Consider the following 26,966-nt stretch of genomic DNA (forward strand, 5'->3'; position numbering starts at 1 on the left):
TACCACCAAAAGAAAGTTCTATTTGTGGGGAAAAAAGGACGTTAATTTTGTTTGGGAGCCACGTCGCACGACCGCGCAATTGTCAGTTAAAGCGACGCAGTGCCGAATCGCAAAAAGTCCTCTGGTCAGGAAGGGGTTTAAGTGCCCAGTAAGGAAGTGGTTAATTACAAGACAGATAAATGGTGTTAGGGGTCATTCATATGGACAACCAGAGGTGGCAAAAGCAGGCTATTGAGCCATGATTTTACCGCTTCTCAACCACCTACCCAAACAAGGACATGAATAAGCACTAGTTCAGTGCGAAACGCGTCGGCTGTTCCTTTGTTCCATTGCTGTAACCTTGTGATGTGATGTACCTGCTGTTCGTTTGAATAAAAGACAACCTTTATGGTCATCGGAGTGCGGCTATCCATCCTTCTCTTCATATCCCAAACAAGGACATGCAGCCGTCCAGGGCTGTACAAATCCCCATGATGCTTTGCTTCCTGTCGGCGGCAGAAACAAAACCCCTTGTCTCATTCGGCAGTTAGGACCACCGCACAACACAACCCATTCAAGATAATAGCTGTGCAATTGACCTGCAGTGCACACAGTTGCGGCACAGTATACACAGCTGTGCATACATAAGATCAGGAAATATATTCCATAATATGAAGTCATACAATACTGTGTAGTGGAGTTTATGGATTAATGTAACACACCATAAAATCTGTCAATAGAGGCCAAAAAAAAAGACTTCCGGGGGTTTGCCTGGACGTCCTTGACCTGTTTCACACTAAACACGATAAGAGTATCAACTGCGTCTGAAAGGGACCTGAAAGAAAAACTGTCTGTGCTGCCATTGGTGTCAACCAATCAAATCTTTCCTTTCCTTTCCTTTTAACCAACCTACAGTGGGGAGAACAAGTATTTGATACATTGCCAATTTTGCAGGTTTTCCTACTTACAAAGTATGTAAGTGAGAGACAGAATCTAAAACAATAATCCAGAAAATCACATTGTATAATTTTTAAGTAATTAATTGACATATTGGGCCGGATTCTTAAAGACTTACGACGGGCGTATCAGTAGATACGTCGTCGTAAGTCCGAATCCGCGCCGTCGCAACTTTAAGCGTATGCTCAAACTGAGATACGCTTAAATGTTGCTAAGATACGGCCGGCGTAAGTCTCCTACGCCGTCGTATCTTAACTGCATATTTACGCTGGCCGCTAGGGGCGTGTACGCTGATTTACGCCTAGACTATGTAAATCAGCTAGATAGGCCTATTCACGAACGTACGCCCGGCCGTCGCAGTAAAGATACGCCGTTTACGTAAGGGGTTTTCAGGCGTAAAGATAAACCACCAAAAACATGGCGCGGAACCGCGTCAAATTTATTCAAATTTTACGTCGTTTGTGTAACTCGTCCATGAATGGGGCTGGACGTATTTTACGTTCACGTCCAAACCAATACGTCCTTGCGGCGTACTTTGGAGCAATGCACACTGGGATATGTACACGGACGGCGCATGCGGCGCTCGTAAAAAATGTCAATCACATCGGGTCACGAGTAATTTACATAAAACACGCCCCCATCCTCATTTGAATTAGGCGCGCTTACGCCGACCCCATTTACGCTACGCCGCCGTAAGTTAGGAGGCAAGTGCTTTGTGAATACAGTACTTGCCTCTCTGACTTAAGGCGGCGTAGCGTAAATACGATACGCTGCGCCACCTTAAAGATGCGGCGCCCTACCTGAATCCGGCTAATAGTCTTTTGACTAAAATGCCATTTTAGTCTTGTTTTAGTCATTTTTTTTAACAAGAAGTTGTTTTAGTCATTTTTAAAGCGGGAGTTCACCCATTTCTAAATTTTTTTTTTTCTCCCCTTAGATTCCTGCTCGTTCGGTCTAGGGGAATCGGCTATTTGTATTAAAATAGGTGCAGTACTTACCCGTTTTCGAGCGGCATCTTCTTCCGTCGCTTCCGGGTATGGTCTTCGGGAGCGGGCGTTCCTTCTTGATTGACATTCTTCCGAGAGGCTTCCGCCGGTCGCATCCATCGCGTCACTCGTAGCCGAAAGAAGCCGAACGTCGGTGCGGCTCTATACTGCGCCTGCGCACCGACGTTCGGCTTCTTTCGGAAAATCGTGACGCGATGGATGCGACCGTCGGAAGCCTCTCGGAAACCTGTCAATCAAGAAGGAACGCCCATTCCCGAAGCCCATACCCGGAAGCGACGGAGAGGATGCATCTCGTAAACGGGTAAGTACTGCACATATTTTAAAATAAATAGCCGATTCCCCTAGTAATAACGAGCAGGAATCTAAGGGGGAAAAGTGCCCTCTAAGGGTGAACCCCCGCTTTAATTCTTTTAGTTGTATTTTAGTCAAATAAAATAGTGTTATTTTCCTCGATTAAAATATTTTTGTCGAGGGAATTAACACAGTTCTTAGTTTTATAGCTTGGAAGGAATTCATGTGGGATTTTGTAATGCTTAACAAGGGCAAAAGTCAGTAAAGTGAGGCCGTGGCAGGTTTTAGTTTCTTTTTTGGGCCTTTATCAATTCTTGGATGTGTCATGACAAGTCTTTAATAGCTCTACCTGTAATGGCCCCTACAGTCCCTACAGCAGTGAATTCCATCTGTACAACCTTTCATATAGAAACCGGAGGAAGTGCGGCTGTTTATATGACATACCTGAGGTGGGAGGGGTCCCTTTCCCTGGGGGAGAGATAAGATTCACCTTCCTAGAGCTGCTGAGATAAAACCTCAGTCAGAATAAACACATCATGGAATCCGCACACAGGAAAGGCTTCTACACTCAGGAGATCAATAAAACAAAATGGGAGGTTCCTGCGCGCTACAAAGAACTGAGAGCCATCGGTTCTGGAGCTTACGGGACCGTCTGGTAAGTCATCAGAACTAGGGAGTTGGGTCAACTCATACATTTTTCAGATCTGTACTTAAAGAAATACTGAGGCTACCGTCGCTGACCTGATACGTTTTGTGGCTTCCATCTCTGATCTGGAACAAGCTTTAGCTGGTAAAGTACTACTGCACTAACCTACCTGCTTCCTACACTTACCTACCTGATTCCTACACTGACCACTACACTTACCTACCTGATTCCTACACTGACCACTACACTTACCTACCTGATTCCTACACTGACCACTACACTGACCTACCTTATTCCTACACTGGCCACTACACTGACCAACCTTATTCCTACACTGACCACTACACTGACCTACCTTATTCCTACACTGACCACTACACTGACCTACCTTATTCCTACACTGACCACTACACTGACCTACCTGACCACTACACTGACCACTACACTGACCTACCTGATTCCTACACTGACCACTACACTGATCTACCTGATTCCAACACTGACCTACCTGATTCCTACACTGACCCAGGGCTGTCTTAGAGAGGGCACACCTGGGCACTGCCCAGGGGCCCCAGCTGCATGGGGGACCCCTGCACTTTCCCCAAAGCAGCTGGTCCTTGAGCCCACGCTGCCCCAAAATCGGGGGCCCCATGGTGGCACTGAGAGTGATAGATACACAGGGGAGGCAGTCTGCCTCCTACCTACTTGATGTCCGTTTACCTGCACTGTCATCGTTGTAGGGGCCCCAGAGCATTTCTTTGCCCAGGGGCCCTTGATGCTATTAAGACGGCCCTGCACTGACCTACCTGACCACTACACTGACCTACCTTATCCCTACACTGACCTACCTGATTCCTACACTGACCACTACACTGACCTACCTGATTCCAACACTGACCTACCTGATTCCTACACTGACCTACCTTATCCCTACACTGACCTACCTGATTCCTACACTGACCACTACACTGACCTACCTGATTCCTACACTGACCTACCTGATTCCTACACTGACCTACCTGACCACTACACTGACCTACCTTATCCCTACACTGACCTACCTGATTCCTACACTGACCACTACACTAACCCACCTGATTCCTACACTGACCACTACACTAACCCACCTGATTCCTACACTGACCACTACACTGACCTACCTTATACCTACACTGACCTACCTGATTCCTACACTGACCACTACACTAACCCACCTGATTCCTACACTGACCACTACACTAACCTACCTTATACCTACACTGACCTACCTGATTCCTACACTGACCACTACACTAACCCACATGATTCCTACACTGACCACTACACTAACCTACCTGATTCCTACACTGATCACTACACTGACCTACCTTATACCTACACTGACCTACCTGATTCCTACACTGACCACTACACTGACCTACCTTATACCTACACTAACCCACCTGATTCCTACACTGACCACTACACTAACCTACCTGATTCCTACACTGATCTACCTGATCCCTACACTGACCACTACACTGATCTACCTGATTCCTATACTGACCACTACACTGACCTACCTGAGTTCTATACTGACCACTACAATGACCTTCCTGATTCCTGCACTACACCCCCCCCCCCCCCACATGAACAGTGTAGATCAGTTGATTTTGCTCAGCTCTCCCCAGCACCAGGTACTGTTCCCGACACCCAGACGCTCCTCAGTATCCCCTGTCAAGAGCTTCTCCAATAGCCGCCGTAGGCTCTGCACCGCCCCTCCCATGTTCTCACACACACATGGGGGACAGGCTGGACTACAGGAGTTCCTGGGCTGGGGGGGGGCACAGTAATGATTTTGCCCCCAAATGTTGCACCCGGGGCGAGAGTACCAGATGCCCCCTTTCCATGCCACTGCAATCTGGGGGCAGGCTGGCTCTGGCGACAGTGTCCTCAATCCGGGGACTGTCCCCAGAACCCGGGGATGTCTGGTCACCCTACTTTAGGAAAGACGACCATTAACACTTGTAACGGTGCTGGTCTGTGACTAAACAGGAGACCTGACTTGACTAAATTGCCCGGCTCAAATTATAAAAATGATTGGATAGTAATTTTTTTTTGAAGACTGCCCTAACAGCAACTATTTACATTGTCAACGATGTCTTCCATTATTACACGTATTGTTCATGGTGCAAGCAATGGAAGGAATGTCCACACTTTAGGTCCCGTTCACATCAAGACACGTTGTGCTGGGCAGCCTTCTCCAACTCAGCCCACCAAATAGACAAGTCAATTTGCCTTGGGGTAGATTCAGGTAGCAATTACGCCTGCGTATCCATAGATACGCAGCGTAATTGCTAAGTAGCGCCGGCGTATCGACTTTCTGTATTCAGAAAGCATGATCCGCCGACTGTAGCCTAAGATATGACTGGCATAAGGCTCTTATGCCGTCGTATCTTAGGCTGCATTCTTACGTTGGCCGCTAGGTGGCGTTCCCGTAGTGGTCAGCGTAGAGTATGCAAATTGCATACTCACGCCGATTCACAAACGTACGCGCGCCCGGCGTTCGAGTTTTACGGCGTTTGCGTTCGTCGATTTCTGCGTAAGGCTGCTCCTGCTATTCGGATGCGCAGCCAATGCTAAGTATACACGTCGTTCCCGCGTCACGATTTTTTAAATTTACGTTGTTTGCGTAAGTGAATCGTGAATGGACGGCATTTACGTTCACGTCGAAGCAAATGACGTCCTTGCGACGTCATTTACCGCAATTCACCTCGGGAAATTTTCCCGATGGAGCATGCGCAGTACGTTCGGCGCGGGAACGCGCCTAATTTAAATGATCCACGCCCCCTACGGATCATTTAAATTACGCGCGCTTACGCCGGCCACTTTTACGAAACGCCCCCGCAAATTACGGAGCAAATGCTTCGTGAATGAAGCGTAGCTCAAGTAATTTACGGAGGCGTAGCGTAAAAACGGTACGCTGCGCCTCCATAGTAGTGCGCGCCCCTACCTGAATCTACCCCCTTGTGTTCTGTGTATTCAGTTCACACCACAGCGTTGGTGTTATGTGCATTGAAAAAAAAGGGGACATGCTCTCCTTTTTTTTCACCGTAGCTAACTGCAGTGTTGCAATGCATTACCCTGCTGCAATGCGTAAAGGTGAATTAAATGTCATATTGATATTTCAATATAGTAAAAAAATAAATAAAAAAGAAGGTAAACAGTGTGATACCATGTACTCTGTGTACATTGCCTGCAGGGCATGCATAGTGCAGAATACACCCTGACTCACATTGTGTAAGGCAGGATTCACACGCATTTTTAGTTATTTTTGCTGATTTGCACTACAGAACGTGTTCCATAGTAAACCATGTTAAATGTACTGTAGTGCAAATCTGCAAAATGCAAAAAAGCACTCAAAATACAGAGGTGTAAATCCAACCTAAGATGCCTGGAATGGATTTGGGTGCCAGGATGATATAACTCCAGTGCACACATGTAGGAGTTACATCATCAGTGGCTGCCCAATGGCAGAGTTGGAAGACTCTACTTAAAGGAGAAGACTGCGAGAAGGTGGCAGTGACGGAGCAATTAGGGTAGGATTGAGGACACTGTTCCCGGACCCAATCTGTCCCCTGTAATATGTCCCCGGATTTCATTTTAAAAATCTGGTCACCTTAAAGTGGATGTAAACCCCAAAAATTTTTTTTTTTTTTTTTGATGTCACAATGTAGAGTATAAGATTTCCTATCATCTGTGCCCAGTCTTGCCACACAGAGTTAATCCAGCGCTGAGCAATCCTCTTTTAATGTTCAGTGAAAATTAACAGAATTATAAAGTCCGTTTCTCTGTTCTTGCTTTGTGTTACAGGTTATTTACATATACTGGTAATATACAATGAACTTTGGATCACCTCATATTATGATAAACATAACATAACATATGATAAACATGTCCAAGCTCTAGATATGTAAATAACCTGTAACCCAGGGGGCTTTAGGAGCGGAGGAGATATTCTTGCCCAGACAGGAACTATAGCAGGGGTGGGCTGGAAAGTGGGAAAAATGAACCAAATCAAAATGGCAATTTTAGATTGCGGGGGGTTCTGGTGAATCGGTGCATGTCTTTTGCAAATATCTCCTGTGTAGGTTTAGGAGATATTTCTTGCACCTACAGGTAAGCCTTAATCTAGGCTTACCTGTAGGTAGACGTGGTCTGTAAGGGTTTACAACCACTTGAACTGTGGGGGTATGAGTTAGGTGAGGGCTGCATAGGCCTCTCTGAATAGAATGATTTTCAGAGATAGTCTAAAAGTGGACAAAGTAGGAGATTGTGGTAGGGAGCTCCTGAAGATGGGAGATACTTGGGAGAAGTCCTGGAGGCGAGCATGGGAGGAGGTGACAAGGGAAATAGAGATCAGCGGGTGTTGGGTGGAACAAAAAGAATGATTAGGTAGGTTATTTGAGCCAAGGTTAGTAATGTAGCTGGGGCAGAGTTGTCTAACTTTGTAAATTGTTGTTATTATTTTTAATTTAATTAATTGGGTGAGCAGAAGCCAGTGGAGGAAAGGTGGTAAGATGGTCAAGTCTGGCAGTTGCATTCATGATGGACTGTATGTAAAGATAAGCCAATGAGGAGGGAGTTGCAGTAGTCAAGGCGGAAGATGACCAAGGAGTGAACTAGAGCTTTGTGGTGTCATTGGTTAGGAAAGGGCATATTTTGGAGATGTTTGCAGAGGTTGAGGAGATTGATTGGATGTGGGGCCAAAGGGATAGTTCAGAGTCCAGGATTACACCTAGAACCTTGGCATGTGGGGATGGGTTGATAGTCGAGCCGTCAATCTTGAAAGAGAAGCCATGGGAAGAGGCACATGGGGGAGGATATGTTATATGCTCGATTTTGGATAGATTGAGTAGGAGGAAGTGGTGTGAAATCCAGTCTGACATGTCTGTTACTAAATTAATGATTTGTGATGGAGTAAGCTGAGGAGAAGAGAGATAAAGTTGGGTGTCGTCAGAGTTAAAATGGTATTGGAAGCCTAGGGAGCTGCGGTGGCTCAACGCGATTGGCACTGCGCTGACAAGCCATTCACCTCTGCAGCTAGAGGTTCGGATCCCGGTCTCAGCTACATGTGAATTGAGTTTGGTGGTCTCAGCCCGGCTCCCGGTGGGTGTGCTATGCGAGGTAAGCTTGCGCTTAGTACGCCCACCCCCTCCCACAAAAACCACCACACTTACACGCACTCGAAATTGCACGCACTTTGACCACGCGGTCTCTAAAAAGAGAGGCGAAGGACTAACGGGGCTGGTTGAGCGGGCAAATCCTCTCACTCCCTTATAGGGAGTCCCTCTGCCCCGTTGGGCTTCAAAGCGGAGCAGGTAGGGCGGGCTGTGTGGGAGGACCCCCTCACACACCCACCATTGCCACCCGGGGCATGGAGAAAGGTGGCAGATTGCCTCTGGGGGAGGCCTGCCTACTCCCAACTCCTGCAGTTCGGCTCCTCTCTTGAGTACACGCACAAAATACACTTTAAAAAAAAAAATGGTATTGGAAGCCATAGGAGGCTATTAGCTGACCCAGGAAGGCATTGCAGATTGAGAATAGGATAGGTCCAAGAACAGAACCCTGGGGGACCCCAACAGAGAAAAGAAGAGGAAGTAGAACTGTGACACCGAAGGTGTGGTGGAATAGGTAGGATGAGAACCAGCAAAGAGTATAGTCACGGAGACCAAAGGAGTGGGGAGTGATCCACTGTGTCAAAAGCAGCAGAGAGGTTCCTGTGTAGGAGTATAGAATAGTGTCCATTGGTTTTAGCCGTTAGTAGGTTGTTTGTAAGTTTTAGGAAAGCAGTGTCTGTGGAGTGCTGAGGGCGAAATCCAGACTGAAGGGGATCAAGAAGGTTGTTTTCAGTTAAATGGTCACTCAGTCGGTTGTAGATCAGACGTTCAAGGACTTTGGAGGAAAAGGGGAGCAAGGAGATGGAGCAAAGTTTGTTAAGATGGTTGGGGGTCCAATGAAGGATTTTTAAGTATGGGGGTGACTAGTGCATGTTTTAGAGAGTTCGGGAAGATGCCCAGTGGCGTATCTAGGGTATGGCAGCCATGGCAAGTGCCATGGGCGCCATATGAATGGGGTGCTGTTGAGTGGCTGGGCAGCAAGGCACTTACCAGGGTCTGAGGGTCTCTTCTTTCCTCCTCCCGAGCATAGGCAGGATCTCCTTTTCAGCACCTTTGCTAATGGACAATGGCAGCGCTATCCCTGCTGCGTTCAGCCACAGCCCTCCCCTGTTCTCCCAGGCTCTCCCATTCCTTCTGGTCGGATTGGCAGCGCACAAAGAAGAAGGAGGAGCATCAGTTTCTTCCTCTGCTCTGTGAAAACTGAGGTCTTAAGTGATGAAGATTCCATAACTTCCAGTATTGGTTCTGCATTTACCTGGCCTTGGAGGGCAGAGGAGGGATCAGGGGTCTAATAAACACCAGATTTATCCATAAAGAGGATATGTCACTACCCAAGGGATGATAATTATCACTGGGTTTCAAATGTTTCGACAGGGGCGCAGTTTCTGTGCTCGCCATAGGCGCTATTTTCACTAGATACTCCTCTGAAGATGCCAGAAGAGAGGGAGAGATTGAAGATGTGAGTTAGAAAGTGTAGGATAGAGCCAGAGGGTGACCATAGCATTTGCGAGGAAACAGGGTCCAGGGGGCAGGTGGTTAGGTGGGTATTCAATGCTCTTTGTATTTATTGTATTGTATATACTATTGCTATATTCTTTTATTGTATCTTTTTTTATTACCTCTTTTTTTTCCTTTCTGCTATTTTGTGGCACTAGAAAAGGTCAAACATAGTTAAAAGGATCTTCTGTAACCATGAGGAGCCACTTAATGCCCATTGTACCTTTATAAACCACCTTAATTTCCAATTGCCCAATTTCAATCTGCCCAAAATGTTAAAATTTCACCCAAATCTCCAAATTTCTGCTCAGTTTTTAGGGAAGTAAAACGCCCTTTCTCATCCCTCGTCTCAGATAAACCATGATGGATTCAGCCCAGGAAACCAGAGAGCAGTCTAGTCTACCAAAGATTTATGGGTAGCTATGCTGGAAACCGTCCATTATCAGCAAATGCAGAGAAAGTAATTCCCTTTTAATGGCCCTGTTATCGTTCAGTCAGAATGATGCAGATTTGTTTTCATGAATTTGCATTTGCATTCACATAGCTCATGCTGGCACATTGCCTCCAGGGGAATCAGACAATCAAATTGTATAGCCAATGGATGATCAGGGTGTTTCTTTCAAGACTCAAGGCTAAAAATGTAATTATAGCTGCTGCTGACAGTAATACGATATATAAGGAACTTGATAAGTGTAGGGCGCCAGCAACCCCCACTTATCTATTATGGGATTCCTCAAGCTCGTCCATATACTTTATATATATTATTGTGTAAATGCCTTCTCTTTTTTTGTGGTATGCCCTATGATCTAAAAAATATGTCTCACCGTATTAAACTTTTCTGTATCCTGTCCTCCTAAATGATAAATGCACTTTGACCCATTTTGATTGGTGCAATAGATCCAGAGTTAGCGTGATCAATAATTTAGCGTGGTCAACAATGCTCCACCCTTCCCCTACCACTGTCCGACCACACAGCTTTGTAGGAAATGGATAACTAACTAGTGCTAATTGACAGTCTTCTTCCCTGGTAGCAGGTGCACAAGCACTCGGCAAAGCGCGGGGGGGGGTCACCATTAGGGTTGCCACTTTTTCTTCAAGCCAAACCCGAACACTTTAGTGATGCACAGTACATGTATTTGTTTTAGCATATACTATAGAATTGTAACAGACCTGGGACACCTTTCGGCACTCCAAAGAGAATAGTAATGCGGCACACATAGTGCCCCCTAGCCCTCCTGTCAAGCCCTGTTCCAAGCCACATTCCTGTCTAAATAATGGGCCAGATTCACATACAAACGCCTATCTTTAGGCGGGCGTAGCGTATCTCAGATACACTACGCCGCTGTAACTTAGAGGGGCAGGTCCCGTATTCAGAAACATCTTCCGCTCTAAGTTACGGCGGCGTAGTGTATCTGATACGGCGTAAGCCCCCCTAATTCAAAATAAGCTGGTAGGGGGCGTGCTGTATGTAAATGTTTTGTGACCCCACGTAAATGACGCTTTTATCGAACGGCGCATGCGCGCTCATGCTCAGTATTACGTCGAATTTTCAAATTAAATTACGCCCGCTTAATGCCTAGTCGATGTGAACGTAACTTACGTCCAGCCCTATTCACGGACGACTTACGCAAACGACGTAAAACACGACGCTGTTCCGATATTTTCGATGTCCGTACCTAACATGACTTACCCCTGCTTTATGAGGGGTAAATTTACGCCGGCGTATGTCTTACGTAAACGACGTATCTAGCTAATTAGCATATTCGACGCAGATATATACGGAAGTGCCACCTAGCGGCCAGCGTAAATATGCACCCTAAGATACGACGGCGTAGGAGACTTACGCCACTCGTATCTAGGCAACTGTGAGGCGTATCTGATTCTATGAATCTATGAATTGCGACGGGCCGCACTCAGAGTTACGATCGGCGTATCTGGAGATTCGCCGTCGTAACTCCTTTGTGAATCCGGGCCTATGTGTCCAGGTTTCAGGTGGACTGAAACTCGGACACATGATTCAAAACCCAAACTGTCCAGGTGAATCCTGGACAGTGGCAACCCTAGTCACCATGGATCACAACACAAGTAATGACAACAGTAATTGCTGGCTGCTGATAAATATTCCCCTGTTCTCATAGTAGGAAAGGATCAGTCAGCTCTCACGGGGTTGTGTGATTGATCTGACAACTCCTAGTAAACATTCGCTGCATAGTACAGAGGTGCCTAACTAGTGACCCGGGGGCCACATGTGGCCCGCAGAGCCCTCTGATGTGGCCCGCGACCTCCTGCTGCTTACTTAAAGGTACGTTTATTACTAAAATCACAGGGTATATATGGGCATATCTGTTCTGCAGTGATTACTGGGCTGAATTCAAACTGATCCGCAGGTTCAGAGGGATTCACCCTAAAAAAAAAAATTCTTGGTCTACCATGCCATCCAGCATACTAGCGTCAGCTACAGTATGCCTTTATTTACATTTTTGGCGCTGTACTTACAGTTTAATCCATTAGTTTAGTTTCAGACTCCCGCGGGGAGTAGGCTTTCCTATGAAGAGGGGAACATGATTGACGGCCGGCTATGGCGCGTCACGCTTTCCGAAAATGGCCGAGATAGGACTTGGATCCATACGGCGCCTGCGCAGTCAGCGAAGAGCCGAGTCCTATCTCGGCTATTTTCGGAACGCGTGACGCGCCATAGCTGGCTGTCAATCATGTTCCCCTCTTCATAGGAACACCTACTCCCCGCGGGAGTCTGAAACAAAACTAAAGGATTAAACTGTAAGTACAGCGCCAAAAAAATAAATAAAGGCATACTGTAGCTGATGCTTGTATGCTGGATGGCATGGTACAAAGTTGTTTTTTAGGGTGAACCTCCGCTTTAAACGCACTGAGCCATAGACTTCTATTACCTGCAAGTTTGGTGAGCTTTCTATAAGTGCACCACACCTACAGGATGTAATAGAAGTCTATGGCAAAGTGCAGCTAACCACAGGAACACAGGAAAGCCACAGGTGAACTGTGTTGCACCAGTGATGCGGGTTAACAACCGTGCATCAGTGTGAAAGCAGCCTTAGGCCCCTTTTACATGGTCAGTCCGACCAAATCGGACTCTCCATTCACCTCTAAGGAGTGGAAGATGTAAATGGACTTGTGTCCGTTTACAAACGCCTACCCCCAATCCAATCTCAACAAAAAGAGAGTGTGCTCTATAGAGCCGAGTGGGCTGCCATCCACCCGCTCCGCTCATTGTGGCCCGCGACCGGTTACCAAGTCGCTTAAGTGGCCCTTGCTCTTCAAAAGGTTGGGCACCCCTGGCATAGTACTTTGGAACTTTACTAACAGCCGGCAGGTTGATCACAAAGCCCCACCAGCGCTGACTGATCCATACCTATCGTGAGTGTAGGGGAATGTTTACTAGCAGCCAGCAGTTAGATCACACAGCCCCACCAGTGCTGACTGGTCCTTTACTTTTCTGAGTACAAGCTGCATTTACAATAGAGGGAGGCTGTGGCTTCAGTGCTGTGCTGTAACTCCCACATGTAAATGTCCATAAATTGGGCTTCAGTCTGGGGTGGAGCTGACAGCTGGCACAAACAGGAATAAAGAGGGGTGTTTTAATGCAAAATAAGAGCACAGATCAGAATGGCATCAACTGCTACAGGCATTTGGCCCTCTGGGGGATTCAACAAGGATATTTTAATTGTAGTGATACCCAGGGGTCAAGTCCTGGGGAAAAAAGTGTGGGAACTCCCACCCAAGATCCACTCCCCCACCAAAAAAATAAAAAATTATACGCTCATATGCATAATTACTAAACCGCAAATTCTTTCTAAATCCCGCGAAAACTCGCGGCAGACCTCCGCAATGTCTCCTGGGAACAATGACAAAAGCTCCCAGGAGACATTTCGGCATCGAGAAAGTGACGGAATACCCGCACACTACCTAATGAATCCATATACGGGAAGCGGCCAGTAACATAAAGGATTACTTAGGTTCGCCTGCCCCTGACAGTGACTCGAGCTGGGCATCGCCGCTTAGTGAAGGACTGGCTCGGGCGGCTCGGCCTCTCTAGTCCTGCAAAGGGAACTGCGTTCCTGCTGTGAAAAAAGTGCAGGAACTCCGTTCCCACGCGTTCCTGCAGGACTTGAGCCCTGGTGATACCTCTTCTTTAAAGGATCAGCTCTAATCAGAGCCAGGAATATGTATTCAAACTGGTCATCTGTTTACTGGTTTTAGTATTTTGTTATTTGCACTCTTAAAAAAAAAAAAGTATCTAAAACCATTTTTGGTTTTATTTTGCTCATTGCTAGTCACAGGTATAAAGTATAAAGTTGGACACAATTAAATATAGAAAATGCTTTTAAAGTTGTCACAATTATCCTCTCCCATAGGAAGTTATGAAAAAAATCCTGTCCCTTAACCCCTTCCAGCCTCAAGAGAATGGAAGAAGCTTTGAGTACTTCCGTTGCCAAATTATTGGGAGCAAGCAGCTGGCAAATCGCGTACTTACACAGATAAATACATTGGGAGTAATTATAAGTGAAGCTAACGACCTGCAGTGATGACTGCTCAGTGCAGCATGAAAATAGCATTACAAGGATGGGCTTTTCATGCTCGTGCAATGCCTGGCCTCTTTCATACATAACCTGCTCAGTTATATGGAAGATGATTTGTCTGGCTCCGCCGTACAGTGCGGCCCATTAAACAAAGCCTGAATGGTGATTCTGCAGAGGCTGCCGGTAATTAGGCCGCAATTAAACAGTCATTACGTTGAAAAACTGCTGACGTTCACCGTGAATCATTAGAGGACATATATCCCTTCGCAACTGACTTTAAAACAGAATTTCATTCCACTCAGCAGTAAATAAATGTATATAATGCCAGGTAACCACTTGGTACTTTGTATTTTAAAACCTAACTCCAGGCAAATAAAAAGACAAATGTTAATATGGGTCAGTAGTCATTAATACAGCATAAAATGTTTTTTTTTTTTTTTTACAATGCAACACTTGTGTGTGTATCTGGATTTGAGCTACCGTATTTATCGGGTTATAGCGCGCTCCCGCGTATAGCGCGCACCCCTAAAGTTGCCCGAAATTCCTGTGGAAAAAAGATTTTTTGTACTTACAGTTTTGGTGTCTCGCGCGGCATCCATCGGCGGCCTCGTCGGGTCCGGCGTCCGTCTGCGGCTTTGGGTGTCCTCTTCGTCGGGTCCGGCGTCCTTCTGTGGCGTCCTCGCGTCCTCCCCGCTCGTTTCCCGCGCCGAGTTTGAATACTGCGCCGGCATATACCGGGCAGGCTCGGCTACTCTCGGGCTGACGTCCTGTACGTCGCGAGAAAAGCCGAGACTGCCCGACTATACACGAGTGTACTGCGCTCGGTATATGTCGGCACAGTATTCAAACTCGGCGCGGGAAAGCGGGTATCGGCGTATATCGCGCACCCACGATTTTGCCCTGATTTTCAGGGCAAAAAAGTGCGCGTATATGCCGATAAATACGGTAATATCCACTTCTTGCAGCCCCTGTACTCTCAGAAGATTGAGGACATACTGGGAGTGCAGGATGTCATGGACCCGCCCCCCTGTAGCAGCATCTTAAAGCGGAGTTCCGCCGAAAAAAAAAAAAATCTGCAGCTGCTGACTTTTAATATTAGGACACTTACCTGTCCTGGGTGCCTGCGATGTCGGCACCCGAAGCCGATCTGTCCCTCGGTTCTCAGGTGGAGGAGCCGCCATCTTCGGTAAGGGAATCAGGAAGTGAAGCCTTGCGGCTTCTCTTCCTGGTTCCCTACTGTGCATGCGCGAGTCGCGCTGCGTGATCCCACTGGTCCCTGCTGTCTTCTGGGACCCGTGTGTCTCCCAGAAGACAGCAGGCGTGGTTCCACGGTGACCTCAAAATCTAGGGGGGTCCTATCTCTTCTAGAGGAGTTGGAGCAGTAGAATGTCTCCTTTTAAGTCATTCAGTCTGATCTCCTGCTGTTCAGGTCCATTCACAACAAAGGCTATTCAAGCTGCTTACAGTTTAGCAGTAAATCAGGCTTGAGAAAAACTGGAATTGTAGCCTAGATCTTAGACCTCTACTGGTTGCAAGTGGTAAATACAATAACATACCATATCTTTCTACAGCTCGACAAAGGACTCCGTGACCGAGGAACGTGTTGCCATTAAGAAATTGCTGCGCCCATTCCAGTCTCTGATTCACGCCAAGAGAGCTTACCGGGAGCTACGCCTTTTAAAACATATGAACCATGACAATGTAAGTCCACATACCTAGACCAGACAGAACGTGAGTAATGGTGGTGTTGCTGAGAGCAGCCAATCAAATTTCAGCTATTATGTTCCTGGTGTACAATTTAAAATGAAAATGAACAATTATTAAAGTTTTATATGCATGCCAACCTTGTCAAATTGTCCTATCATTTAGGTATGAGGCTCGTTTATACCTTAGAACTAGAGGACTGCATGAAGTGTTGCATGTTCTTCACATGTGTTAGTACATGTATTTTGGGGTGATAGATTGTTCTTGTTGCCCGATGCTGGTAGATTTAAAAAAGGGGCACAAAATACTCTTCCAAAAATTGCCTACACTAAAACACCCCCTAGCACTTAAAGTATATCTAAAGACAAAAGATTTTATTCTAGTTTTGGAAACAGCAGGGAAGGTTTAGACCGCATATGTCAAACACAATGCCTGTGGGCTGGATCTGGCCCGCTAGGCCTTGTCATGTGACCCTCACACCCAGGTTTTCCAGCCGGAACATGGAGGAACTTTATTCCACCACCTCCAGCTCTCACTCCTCACTGTCACTTGTAAACACAGGGGTTGGGGGTTGCACACTATGCATAATTCACCCTTAAACCCTGCACTCTGTAGACAGAACACCCCTGAACTTTGCACTCTGTACATAGCGTACTTCTGAACTCTGTAAATTACACACTTCTGAGGTCTGCATTCTGTACATAACACACTCCTGAACACTGCACTCTGCACATAACGCACTCCTGAACCCTACACTCTGTATGTAGTACACCCCTAAACCCTGCACTCTGTGGAAAGGGTACCCCTGGAACTGCTCTCTGTGCACTGCACACATTCTGTACGTAGTGTACTTCCGAACTCTGCACTCTGTACATAGCGTAATCCTGATCTCTGCACTCTGTACATAGTACACCGGCAAACCCTGCACTCTTTGCAAAGGACACCTCTGGAACTGCACTCTGTACATAGCACACCCCTAAACCCTACACTCTGTACATAGTGCACTTCCAAACTCTGCACTCTGTACGTAACACACTGCTGAAACGTGCACTCTGTATGTAGCACACCCCAGATACAACCTGCCCTTTGAGGGCAACCATACTGCTGATGCGGCCGTTATGAAATTTGGTTTGGCACCTCTTTGGTTTAGACCTTCTTACATTGTTCCTGTTATGGTGACAACTTTTGTGTATTATTTTCCCCCTCAATGCATTCAGCCAACATAGAGTTTTGTCTAAGGTTCTTCTTTAAATTAACCTAAAAATGTATATTTTGACCTCATGTAAATGATAGCTTAGCTCTCACCACTCTCTTACAGGTTATCTCTCTGCTAAATGTCTTCAGTGCTGATGACTCCTTGGAAACTTTTCAGACATTGTAAGTATGTAGGCAGGTGCCTATTGCATTATTTCATGTGCTCATTGGGTTAATGTCCGGTACTGGATGGATTAATATGATGTGGTGAGTCTGTCCTTTTTGGTCTGTGACTGTGATGGGGATATGTACATTATATATACAGTATATATATAGCAATGAGGGGTGCATGAGCCAGGGGTTTTGTTGGTCATGGGGGTTGGAAAGTCCATACATGTGAAGATGTAGGGCCAGATTCTCAAAGAGATACGACGGTGTATCTCCTGATACGCCGTCGTATCTCAGAGTTAGGCCGGTCGTATCTATGCGACTGATTCATAGAATCAGTTACGCATAGATATGCCTAAGATCCGACAGGTGTAACTGTGTTACACCGTCGGATCTTAACTGCAATTTAAAAATGGCCGCTGGGGGCGTTCTCGCTGATTTACGGCGACGATATGTAAATCAGCGAGATACGCCAATTCACGAACGTACGCGGGCCCGACGCTGTCACTTTACGTCGTTTACGTAAGCGTTTTCCCGGCGTATACTTACCCCTGCTTCTATGAGGCGCAGCCAATGTTAAATATGGCCGTCGTTCCTGCGTCAATTTTTTTTTTTTACGTCGTTTGCGTACGTCGATTCACAAAAGCGCTGGACGCAAGTTACGCTCACGCCGGAAACAATGACGTCCTAGCGACGTCATTGGGAGCAATGCACGCCGGGAAAATTCACGGACGGCGCATGCGCATTTAAATCGGCGCGGGGACGCGGAATTTGAATTCCGCCGGGGTATTTACGATCCGCCGCCGCAAGTTTGGAGGTAAGTGTTTTGTGAATTACCCACTTGCCTCTAAAACTTGCGGCGGCGGATCTTAAATCAGATAGATTACGCGGATCTAAAGATCCGCTGATCTATCTGAATCTGGCCCAGTATGTAATGTAAAAATAGGAGCTACTCTGTGCCAGTGAACAAAACATATATAGAATGTGAAAATATTACAACCAAACATAACAATGAACATCATATTAGTAATCTTAGTAGATTTTCTTGTTGGGGATTTGGTTATTTCTTTGGTGCAATATTATATAGTATATAGTATATAATATAGTAATCCCACTTCTGACACCATGTCATGCAGCACGTCACCCCACCATGGCAAGTTGCAACGTTCTGCGGTGCATAGACTTGAATAAAGGGTAATTTTGTCACGTTTCAATAAAGTTATATATTTTTTTTTAATAAAGTAACAATGCATCACCGCTCCTTCACAAGCCCCTTTTTCTATTGAATACTCACCTTTCCTTCGCCCCCCCCCCCCCCAAAGACTCCCTTCAGCCCTGGAACTTGACGCCAAAGGGGGGAATACATGGTTGCCTGGCATGGCCTGAATATAATATATATTTGTGCTTCTATCCTAGTTACCTTGTCATGCCATATATTCCCCTGGACCTGACACGGGTCATGAAGATACAAAAACTAAACCACAGCATGATTGTCTATCTCCTCTACCAGATCCTCCGAGGACTACAGGTAAGGCCATGGTGTGAGTGTATTGATTGCCTAATGACTTTCATTGTAAGAAGGAATCTTTACCAAGTGAGGGGGAATCCCCTCAAAGAGCTCATTTACTATGGTGCTGCCCTCTAAAGAGTGATCTGTGGTGGATCGCTTTTCAACGAGTGTTTGACAGGGGGGAGAGGGAGGCATTATGCAGCCTATGGTTTAACCCTAAAAACCTGCACCAAAACTGCGTGCAGGGTGGTTCCATCAAATTATGAACTTGTCACCGGGAGGATGGGTAGAGCAGGGGCACAGAGAGTGATAAAACCTGACAGGGGTTCTAAGGCTAGGGTCACACCTTGTGCTTGTTGGGAACACGCACAAAATTGTCCCGACACACATAGAAATGCGCTGCCCTTTAGCGGACATGTGATGGTGCTAATAAATGTTAATGACACCCCCATGTATTGGCTAATGGGTGCATTTTTACATGCGTCAAACTGCATGGTGTTGCAGCGTAAAATAGTATTTACTTTTTTTTAAGTCAGAGTTTAGTGTCCCTTGAAGTTTATTCTGCCTATAGTTTGCCTTCCTTGGTAATTTTCACCCTCACTCTCTATAGTGTTGAGCGGAATACGCCATATTCGATTTCGCGATATATCACGAATATATAGACGAATATTCATGAAATATTCGCTAAAATCGAATATTCGTGATATTTTATCCCAAAAAATTTTTGCAAAATTTCGCTAATGCGAATGCGAAATTGATTGCGAAATTTTGACAACTGTGGTAGGAGAACTCTGATTGGCTCTGATGCAAACGAAGGGCGGAGAAAGTATTCGCGAATATTCGGAAATCGAATATTCGCGATTGCGAATATTCGGCAACATAAAAGGATCGCCTCAGCTTAGCTACTCGGCCCAGGGTCTCTAATCATACCAGCAATGCTTTTAGACGTCGATAGGATGTGATCTGTTTTAAAAATAAATTTGAAAAAATACGAATATTCGGAATAGCGAATTTTGGCCGCGAAATTCGAGTTATTCGCGAATATTCGAATATGCCATATTCGTAACGAATATTCGCAATGCGAATATTCGTGAGCAACACTACTCTCTAACATACCGTAAAATACTAAGGGCCAGATTCAGAAAGACTTACGATGGCGTATCTAATGATACGCCGCTTAAGTCCACGGATGCGCCGTCGTATCTATGCGCTGTATTCACAGTACAAGATACGCCTGAATTTTGGCTTCCTACGACCGACGTAAGTCTCCTACGCTGTCGTATCTTGGGTGCATATTTACGCTGGCTGCTAGGGGCACTTCAATTGATTTACGCGTCGAATATGTAAATGACCTAGATACGACGATTCAAGAACAGCCCACCTTACGTCTCAGTCCTCCCTTTACATCATAGTTTTCCTTCCTCCTTACATTACAGCCTCCCCTGTACAATGCAACCCCGCTTTATATTGCAGCCTGCAACCTTTACAATGCAACCCCCCCTCCCCCTTTACATATCAAGCTACCCCCCTACATGACATCAATTCTCTGTTACAGTACCCCCCTATGTATTGCAGTAGCCCTTTACAACACAGTCTCCCTCTTTACATTACAGCCCACCCTTTAAACAGTAGCGTCCCCCCTATGGTGACTACGTGTCCCGGATTGCCCGGGACAGTCCCGCATTTTGAAGGTCTGTCCCGGGCACATTCATTCTAGGACAATACAGTGTCCCAGAATGAAACTGACACAGCCACCCCCGGGCCAATCTGATGCCCCCAAAAAAGGCCGCCACATCACCGCTTTACTCCCTGACAGTACTTGTCCTGGCCGGGAATGCCTGGAGGAGCACAATCCTAAATCCCGCCTCTTGTGTCCAATCACTGTGCTGTGATTTGTTACAGCACAAGCTGATTTTTGGGAAGGGGGTGTCCCTGAATTGTAGTTTGGAAATGTGGTCGCCCTAGATGCAGGGCATGGGAAAGAAAGTAGACACAGGCAGCTGAATGTTGCGGCCGCGGCAATCCGGACAGACCTGTTGCTTGGTCCGGGTGCGGACCACGGTCCGCCATTCAGTGATGCCTAATCTATATGATGGTGGATGTCCTTCATTCAAAAAATGAGGCAGGCTCTATGGCCCAGATTCTCGTAGATCGGGCGTATCTTTGCGGCGGCGTAACGTATGTCATTTACGTTACGCCGCCGCAAGTTTTTCATGCAAGTGCTTTATTCACAAAGCACTTGCGTGTAAAGTTGCAGCGGCGTAGCGTAAATCACGCGGCGTAAGGCCGCGTAATTCAAATTCGGCGGGTAGGGGGCGTGTTTCATTTAAATGAAGCGTGTCCCCGCGCCGAACGAACTGCGCATGCGCCGTCTATAAAAAATCCCAGGGTGCATTGCTCCAAATGACGTCGCAAGGACTTCATTGTTTTCGACGTGAACGTAAATGGCGTCCAGCTCCATTCACGGACGACTTACGCAAAAGACGTAACTTTTCAAATTTCGATGCGGGAACGACGGCCATACTTAACATTGGTTGCGCCTCATATAGCAGGGGCAACTTTACGCCGGGACAAGCCTCACGCAAACGTCGTAACTTTACTGCGTCGGCCACGCGTACGTTCGGGAATTTGCGTATCTAGCTAATTTGCATACTCAACGGGGAAAACGACGGAGGCGACACCAAGCGGACAAAAAAAAATTGCATTCAAGATCCGACGGCGTAAGAGACTTACGCCTGTCAGATCTTATGGTTATCTATGCGTAACTGATTTCTAAGAATCAGTCGCATAGATACGACGGCCCAGATTAGGACTTACGACGGCGTACATGGCGTTGCGCCGTCGTAAACCCTTTGAGAATCTGGGCCTATATGACCTGCTGCATCTTCTAATGCTCATTGTGAGAAGCTCACAGTGTGCAGTGATATCACAGTAAGCCATTTCAGTCCAGGAGAAGAGTCTGTAGAACTGTGCAAGACTGGAGGGAAGGCCGGAGGTTAATTTTAAGGAATTCCCACAGAAAATGCACAATTACCCAATAAACAGATGTTGATCTTTGTACATTGGGGGTCAGGCTTTCGTATGGGAACATGACTTGGATATTGTCAGGGGACAATGGAGGAGAAGGAAACATCCCAGGACTGGGGGGCACCGAACAGACCTTCCCCTGTGATCGCTGCCAGCCCCTCCCCCTTTATTAATGTCAGCCGGCCCGTCTTATCAGCAGCTCCAGACAATGAAACCCTCAGCAAACATTCCACCTACGTGTTCAGACACCTCGCCGTCCGCCCGCCCGCCGCAAAACAAGTCCTGGAAAAATAAAACTGCGTTTATATTCTGAGTTTATAGGAGGAATGTGCTTAGTGGAAGGGTAAGTGTGAGTCTGCCAGGCACAATCCACATTCACTAATCAAAAATACAAATAATAACAAATATCAGATCAGAACGGATATTTAAAGATGAGCTCCAGGCTTCCCCTTCAGTCTTGCACAGTTGTACAGGCTCCTCTGCTGTTCTCAAATAGCTTCCTCTGATTTCACTGCACACTGTGAGCTTTTTGCAGCATGCTTTAGAAGCTGCAGCAAGTCAGAGCTACCTCATCTTCTGGCTGGAGGACGTCCAACACCATCTAGCACTTTCCTCCCTAGTCCAGCTGTCTTTGACGTGCTCATTTCATCTATTGGTTTTCAGCTCTTTCACTCGACATCACAAGTGAGTGTTACCCAGGTCCAGGGCTGTCTTAATGAGAGGGCACACCTGGGCACTGCCCAGAAGCCCCAGCTGCATGGGGGGCCCCTGCACTTTCCCCAAAGCAGCTGGCCCTTGAGCCCACGCTGCCCGGAAATTGGGGGCCCCATGATGGTACCGAGAGTGATAGATACACAGGGGAGGCAGTCTGCCTCCTACCTACTTGATGTCTGTTTACCTGCACTGTCATCGTTGTAGGAGCCCCAGAGCATTACTTTTCCCAGGGGCCCATGGGCGAGGGGCCCAGGGCAGTCTGTATACAAATACAATGGCCCATATTCTCTCTAAAAATCCGCGGGCTGCGCTTAAGGCACTTACACTCCGCTGTCCCAACTTACAGGAGCAAGTGTTGTATTCCCCAAACACTTGCTCCATAAGTTGGGACGGCGGAGTGTAAATGCCCCGGCGTAGCCTGGCGGATCTCCAAGGGGGCGGCTTGTATTCAAATTAAGCGCGCCCCCGATTCTAATGAACTGCGCATGCGCCGGGCTTCAAAAAGCGCAGTGCGCATGCTCCAGTTCTCGGCGGAAAACGTCAATGACGCCGACGTGTGCGTCATTGACGTAAAGTCGTATTCAAGAACGACTTACGCAAACGACGTACCCGACGAAAAAACACGACGCGGACCCGACGCCATCCGTAACATGGCCTACGTGGGACTTGCGGAAATTTACTCCTCATATAGCAGGACTAAATTTCCTCTTACGCAAACGACGTTAGCGACGGTTACGCGACGCGAACTCGTTCGGGAATCGGCGTAGAAGGATCATTTGCATACGCAAATGAGTCCTTCACGTAAATGCCATCTAGCGGCGGCCGGCGTCATTACATTTAAGATCCGCCAGTGTAAGTGACTTACAGATGGCGGATCTTAAGTGTATCTATGCGAAAATTATTCTAAGAATCAGTCGCATAGATACACTGGCCAAAAAAGGGACATACGATGGAGTATCCTGAGATACTCCATCGTAACTTCTATGAGAATATGGCCCAATTAGCCTAGGAACACCCACTCCTCCAGACTGACTTCAACTCATTATGGCATTTTCATAGGCGTTGCGCAGGGGATGTGCCGGGTGTGCCTTTGTGAATCCGGGCCTTAGGCTAAAATGCCTGAAAAGCGCCCCAGTGTAAAAGTAACTTTAGTGCTATGAATTGAGACAAGTACACACTATAGAGGGATATGCCTTCTTAATTTTTCATGTCTGAGATTTACAACTACTTTAACTCCAATGGAAAAAAAAAAAAGAATCACATTGCCTCCTATGCTGTGTGGCAGAGCTTTGCAAATCTCAGGTCTGGAGGGACAGATCTACACGTTTGCAGGTAAACAAGCTCTCTTATATGTATTTAGTCGTTTGCCTGCAGTTCAGCTTTAAGGCACTTACATTTTCCTGAACTCTGCCAGCATCACCGACTTCAGCTTGGCAGAAATAGGCCTAAATGGTAGTTGGTGAGAGATCCCAGGACTCCACTTTATATGGTTACTTATGTCCAGGCCCGTCGCTACAGGACAGGCAAAACAAACAATTGCTTGGGGCCCCCAACTTCCCAGGCTGTAGCGTGGCCGAGCTCCTCTTCCTTCCTCCTGGAGTCCTGTCAGTCCGGCCGGGTACCGCGTGTGGTACAGTAGATTCAGTTTCCTGTTCCCGGCTGGACTGCAGGGGGGCGGGTTGAGATTGCATATGAGATTGCGTGCGGGGGGGGGGTTCTTGGGGGCCCCCATTTTGCTTGGGGCCCCCAAATTCCTTCAAATGGCCCTGCTTCTGTCTGTCTTCCAGCTGTTTCCTATTGGCAGATGAGGACTGCGGCGATATGACTGCAGTGACATGCGTTGCGTACAAACCCACGATAAATAAATGGTCTCCAATGGCTCGGCGTTGTCACTAGTATGAAGAAATACGTTTAATGTCCTCATTCATGAGATGACCATTTTAAACAAACCAGTCTTTCCCCCGGAGTTCTCAGGAGTAAACTTTTCGGTCCTATGCGGAGAGCAAGAATTATGGGCGAGCTTCATCGATTTGTTCCCGCACAGTAAATTTATGAACACCCCTACACTGCAAGACTGCTGAAAATCAATTGCAAGAAGCCGTGTAATAATAATAAAGGAAGCCGAATCTCAAAGGATTATTTTGGTGTATTTCCTATAAGAAATGATTACAGGGAGTGCAGAATTATTAGGCAAGTTGTATTTTTGAGGATTAATTTTATTATTGAACAACAACCATGTTCTCAATGAACCCAAAAAACTCATTAATATCAAAGCTGAATATTTTTGGAAGTAGTTTTTAGTTTGTTTTTAGTGTTAGCTATTTTAGGGGGATATCTGTGTGTGCTGGTGACTACTATTACTGTGCATAATTATTAGGCAACTTAACAAAAAAAAAATATATACCCATTTCAATTATTTATTTTTACCAGTGAAACCAATATAACATCTCAACATTCACAAATATACATTTCTGACATTCAAAAACAAATCAAAAACAAATCAGTGACCAATATAGCCACCTTTCTTTGCAAGGACACTCAAAAGCCTGCCATCCATGGATTCTGTCAGTGTTTTGATCTGTTCACCATCAATATTGCGTGTAGCAGCAACCACAGCCTCCCAGACACTGTTCAGAGAGGTGAACTGTTTTCCCTACTTGTAAATCTCACATTTGATGGACCACAGGTTCTCAATGGGGTTCAGATCAGGTGAACAAGGAGGCCATGTCATTAGTTTTTCTTCTTTTATACCCTTTCTTGCCAGCCACGCTGTGGAGTACTTGGACGCGTGTGATGGAGCATTGTCCTGCATGAAAATCATGTTTTTCTTGAAGGATGCAGACTTCTTCCTGTACCACTGCTTGAAGAAGGTGTCTTCCAGAAACTGGCAGTAGGACTGGGAGTTGAGCTTGACTCCATCCTCAACCCGAAAAGGCCCCACAAGCTCATCTGATGATACCAGCCCAAACCAGTACTCCACCTCCACCTTGCTGGCGTCTGAGTCGGACTGGAGCTCTCTGCCCTTTACCAATCCAGCCACGGGCCCATCCATCTGGCCCATCAAGACTCACTCTCATTTCATCAGTCCATAAAACCTTCGAAAAATCAGTCTTGAGATATTTCTTGGCCCAGTCTTGACGTTTCAGCTTGTGTGTCTTGTTCAGTGGTCGTCTTTCAGCCTTTCTTACCTTGGCCATGTCTCTGAGTATTGCACACCTTGTGCTTTTGGGCACTCCAGTGATGTTGCAGCTCTGAAATATGGCCAAACTGGTGGCAAGTGGCATCTTGGCAGCTGCACGCTTGACTTTTCTCAGTTCATGGGCAGTTATTTTGCGCCTTGGTTTTTCCACACGCTTCTTGCGACCCTGTTGACTATTTTGAATGAAACGCTTGATTGTTCGATGATCACGCTTCAGAAGCTTTGCAATTTTAAGAGTGCTGCATCCCTCTGCAAGATATCTCACTATTTTTGACTTTTCTGAGCCTGTCAAGTCCTTCTTTTGACCCATTTTGCCAAAGGAAAGGAAGTTGCCTAATAATTATGCACACCTGATATAGGGTGTTGATGTCATTGGACCACACACCTTCTCATTACAGAGATGCACATCACCTAATATGCTTAATTGGTAGTAGACTTTCGAGCCTATACAGCTTGGAGTAAGACAACATGCATAAAGAGGATGATGTGGTCAAAATACTCATTTGCCTAATAATTCTGCACTCCCTGTAATAGCAGAGTGTTCACCCAGGAAGTGTCATGGCGGCCCCTTCACTTGCTCTTATCAAGATCGGAGTGTCAGAACAAGCTGATGTCTGATGCTTAATACCCTTCCTGACCTTCCGTTATACACTAGGGGCTAGATTCAGCAAGAATTTACGCCGGCGTATCTATAGATACGCCGTTTAAATTCAAAGCTACGCCGGCGTATCTTCTTTCTGTATTCAGAAAGCAAGATACGCCGAAATTAGGCTAAGATCCGACTGGCGTAAGTCTCTTACGCCGTCGTATCTTAGGGCGCATATTTGCGCTGGCCGCTAGGTGGCGCTTCCGTCGTTTTCGGCGTAGAGTATGCAAATGACCTAGATACGCCGATTCACAAACGTACGTGCGCCCGGCGGAATTTTTTTACGTTGTTTGCGTAAGGCTTTTTCCGGCGTAACGTTACTCCTGCTTCTATGAGGCGTACGCAATGTTAAGTATGGACGTCGTTCCCGCGTCAAATTTTGAAATTTTTTACGTCGTTTGCGTAAGTCGTTCGCGAATAGGGCTGGACGTAATTTCCGTTCACGTCGAAAGCAATGACGATTTGCGTCGGAATTTCGAGCATGCGCACTGGGATTCTTTCACGAACGGCGCATGCGGGGTCAACAATAATTTAAATAAAACACGCCCACATCATCCCCATTTGAATTAGGCGGGCTTACGCCGGCCCCCATACGTTACGCCGCCGTAACTTAGGGTGCAAGTTCTTTATGAATACTGAACTTGTGCCCTAATTTACGGCGGTGTAACGTATCTGAGATACGTTACGCCCGCACTAAATTATGCAGGGCTAT

The 26,966-nt window shown here is 46.5% G+C and overlaps 1 protein-coding gene across 1 annotated transcript in view; it reads left to right on the forward strand.

Annotated features, from left to right (window-relative positions):
• The first annotated feature begins 2,693 nt into the window (after positions 1-2,693).
• LOC120945156 (mitogen-activated protein kinase 14-like) overlaps positions 2,694-26,966 on the forward strand; it is a 42,915-nt gene continuing 18,642 nt past the window's right edge. Inside the window, exons 1-4 of the mRNA XM_040359054.1 lie at positions 2,694-2,889; positions 15,664-15,793; positions 17,115-17,173; positions 18,575-18,686. Of these exons, the coding sequence (XP_040214988.1) occupies positions 2,771-2,889; positions 15,664-15,793; positions 17,115-17,173; positions 18,575-18,686 (420 nt within the window). The 5' untranslated portion in view covers positions 2,694-2,770. The remainder of the gene's footprint in view (positions 2,890-15,663; positions 15,794-17,114; positions 17,174-18,574; positions 18,687-26,966) is intronic.

The sequence above is a fragment of the Rana temporaria genome, chromosome 7, assembly GCF_905171775.1.
Source record: "Rana temporaria chromosome 7, aRanTem1.1, whole genome shotgun sequence".
NCBI lineage: Eukaryota > Metazoa > Chordata > Amphibia > Anura > Ranidae > Rana > Rana temporaria.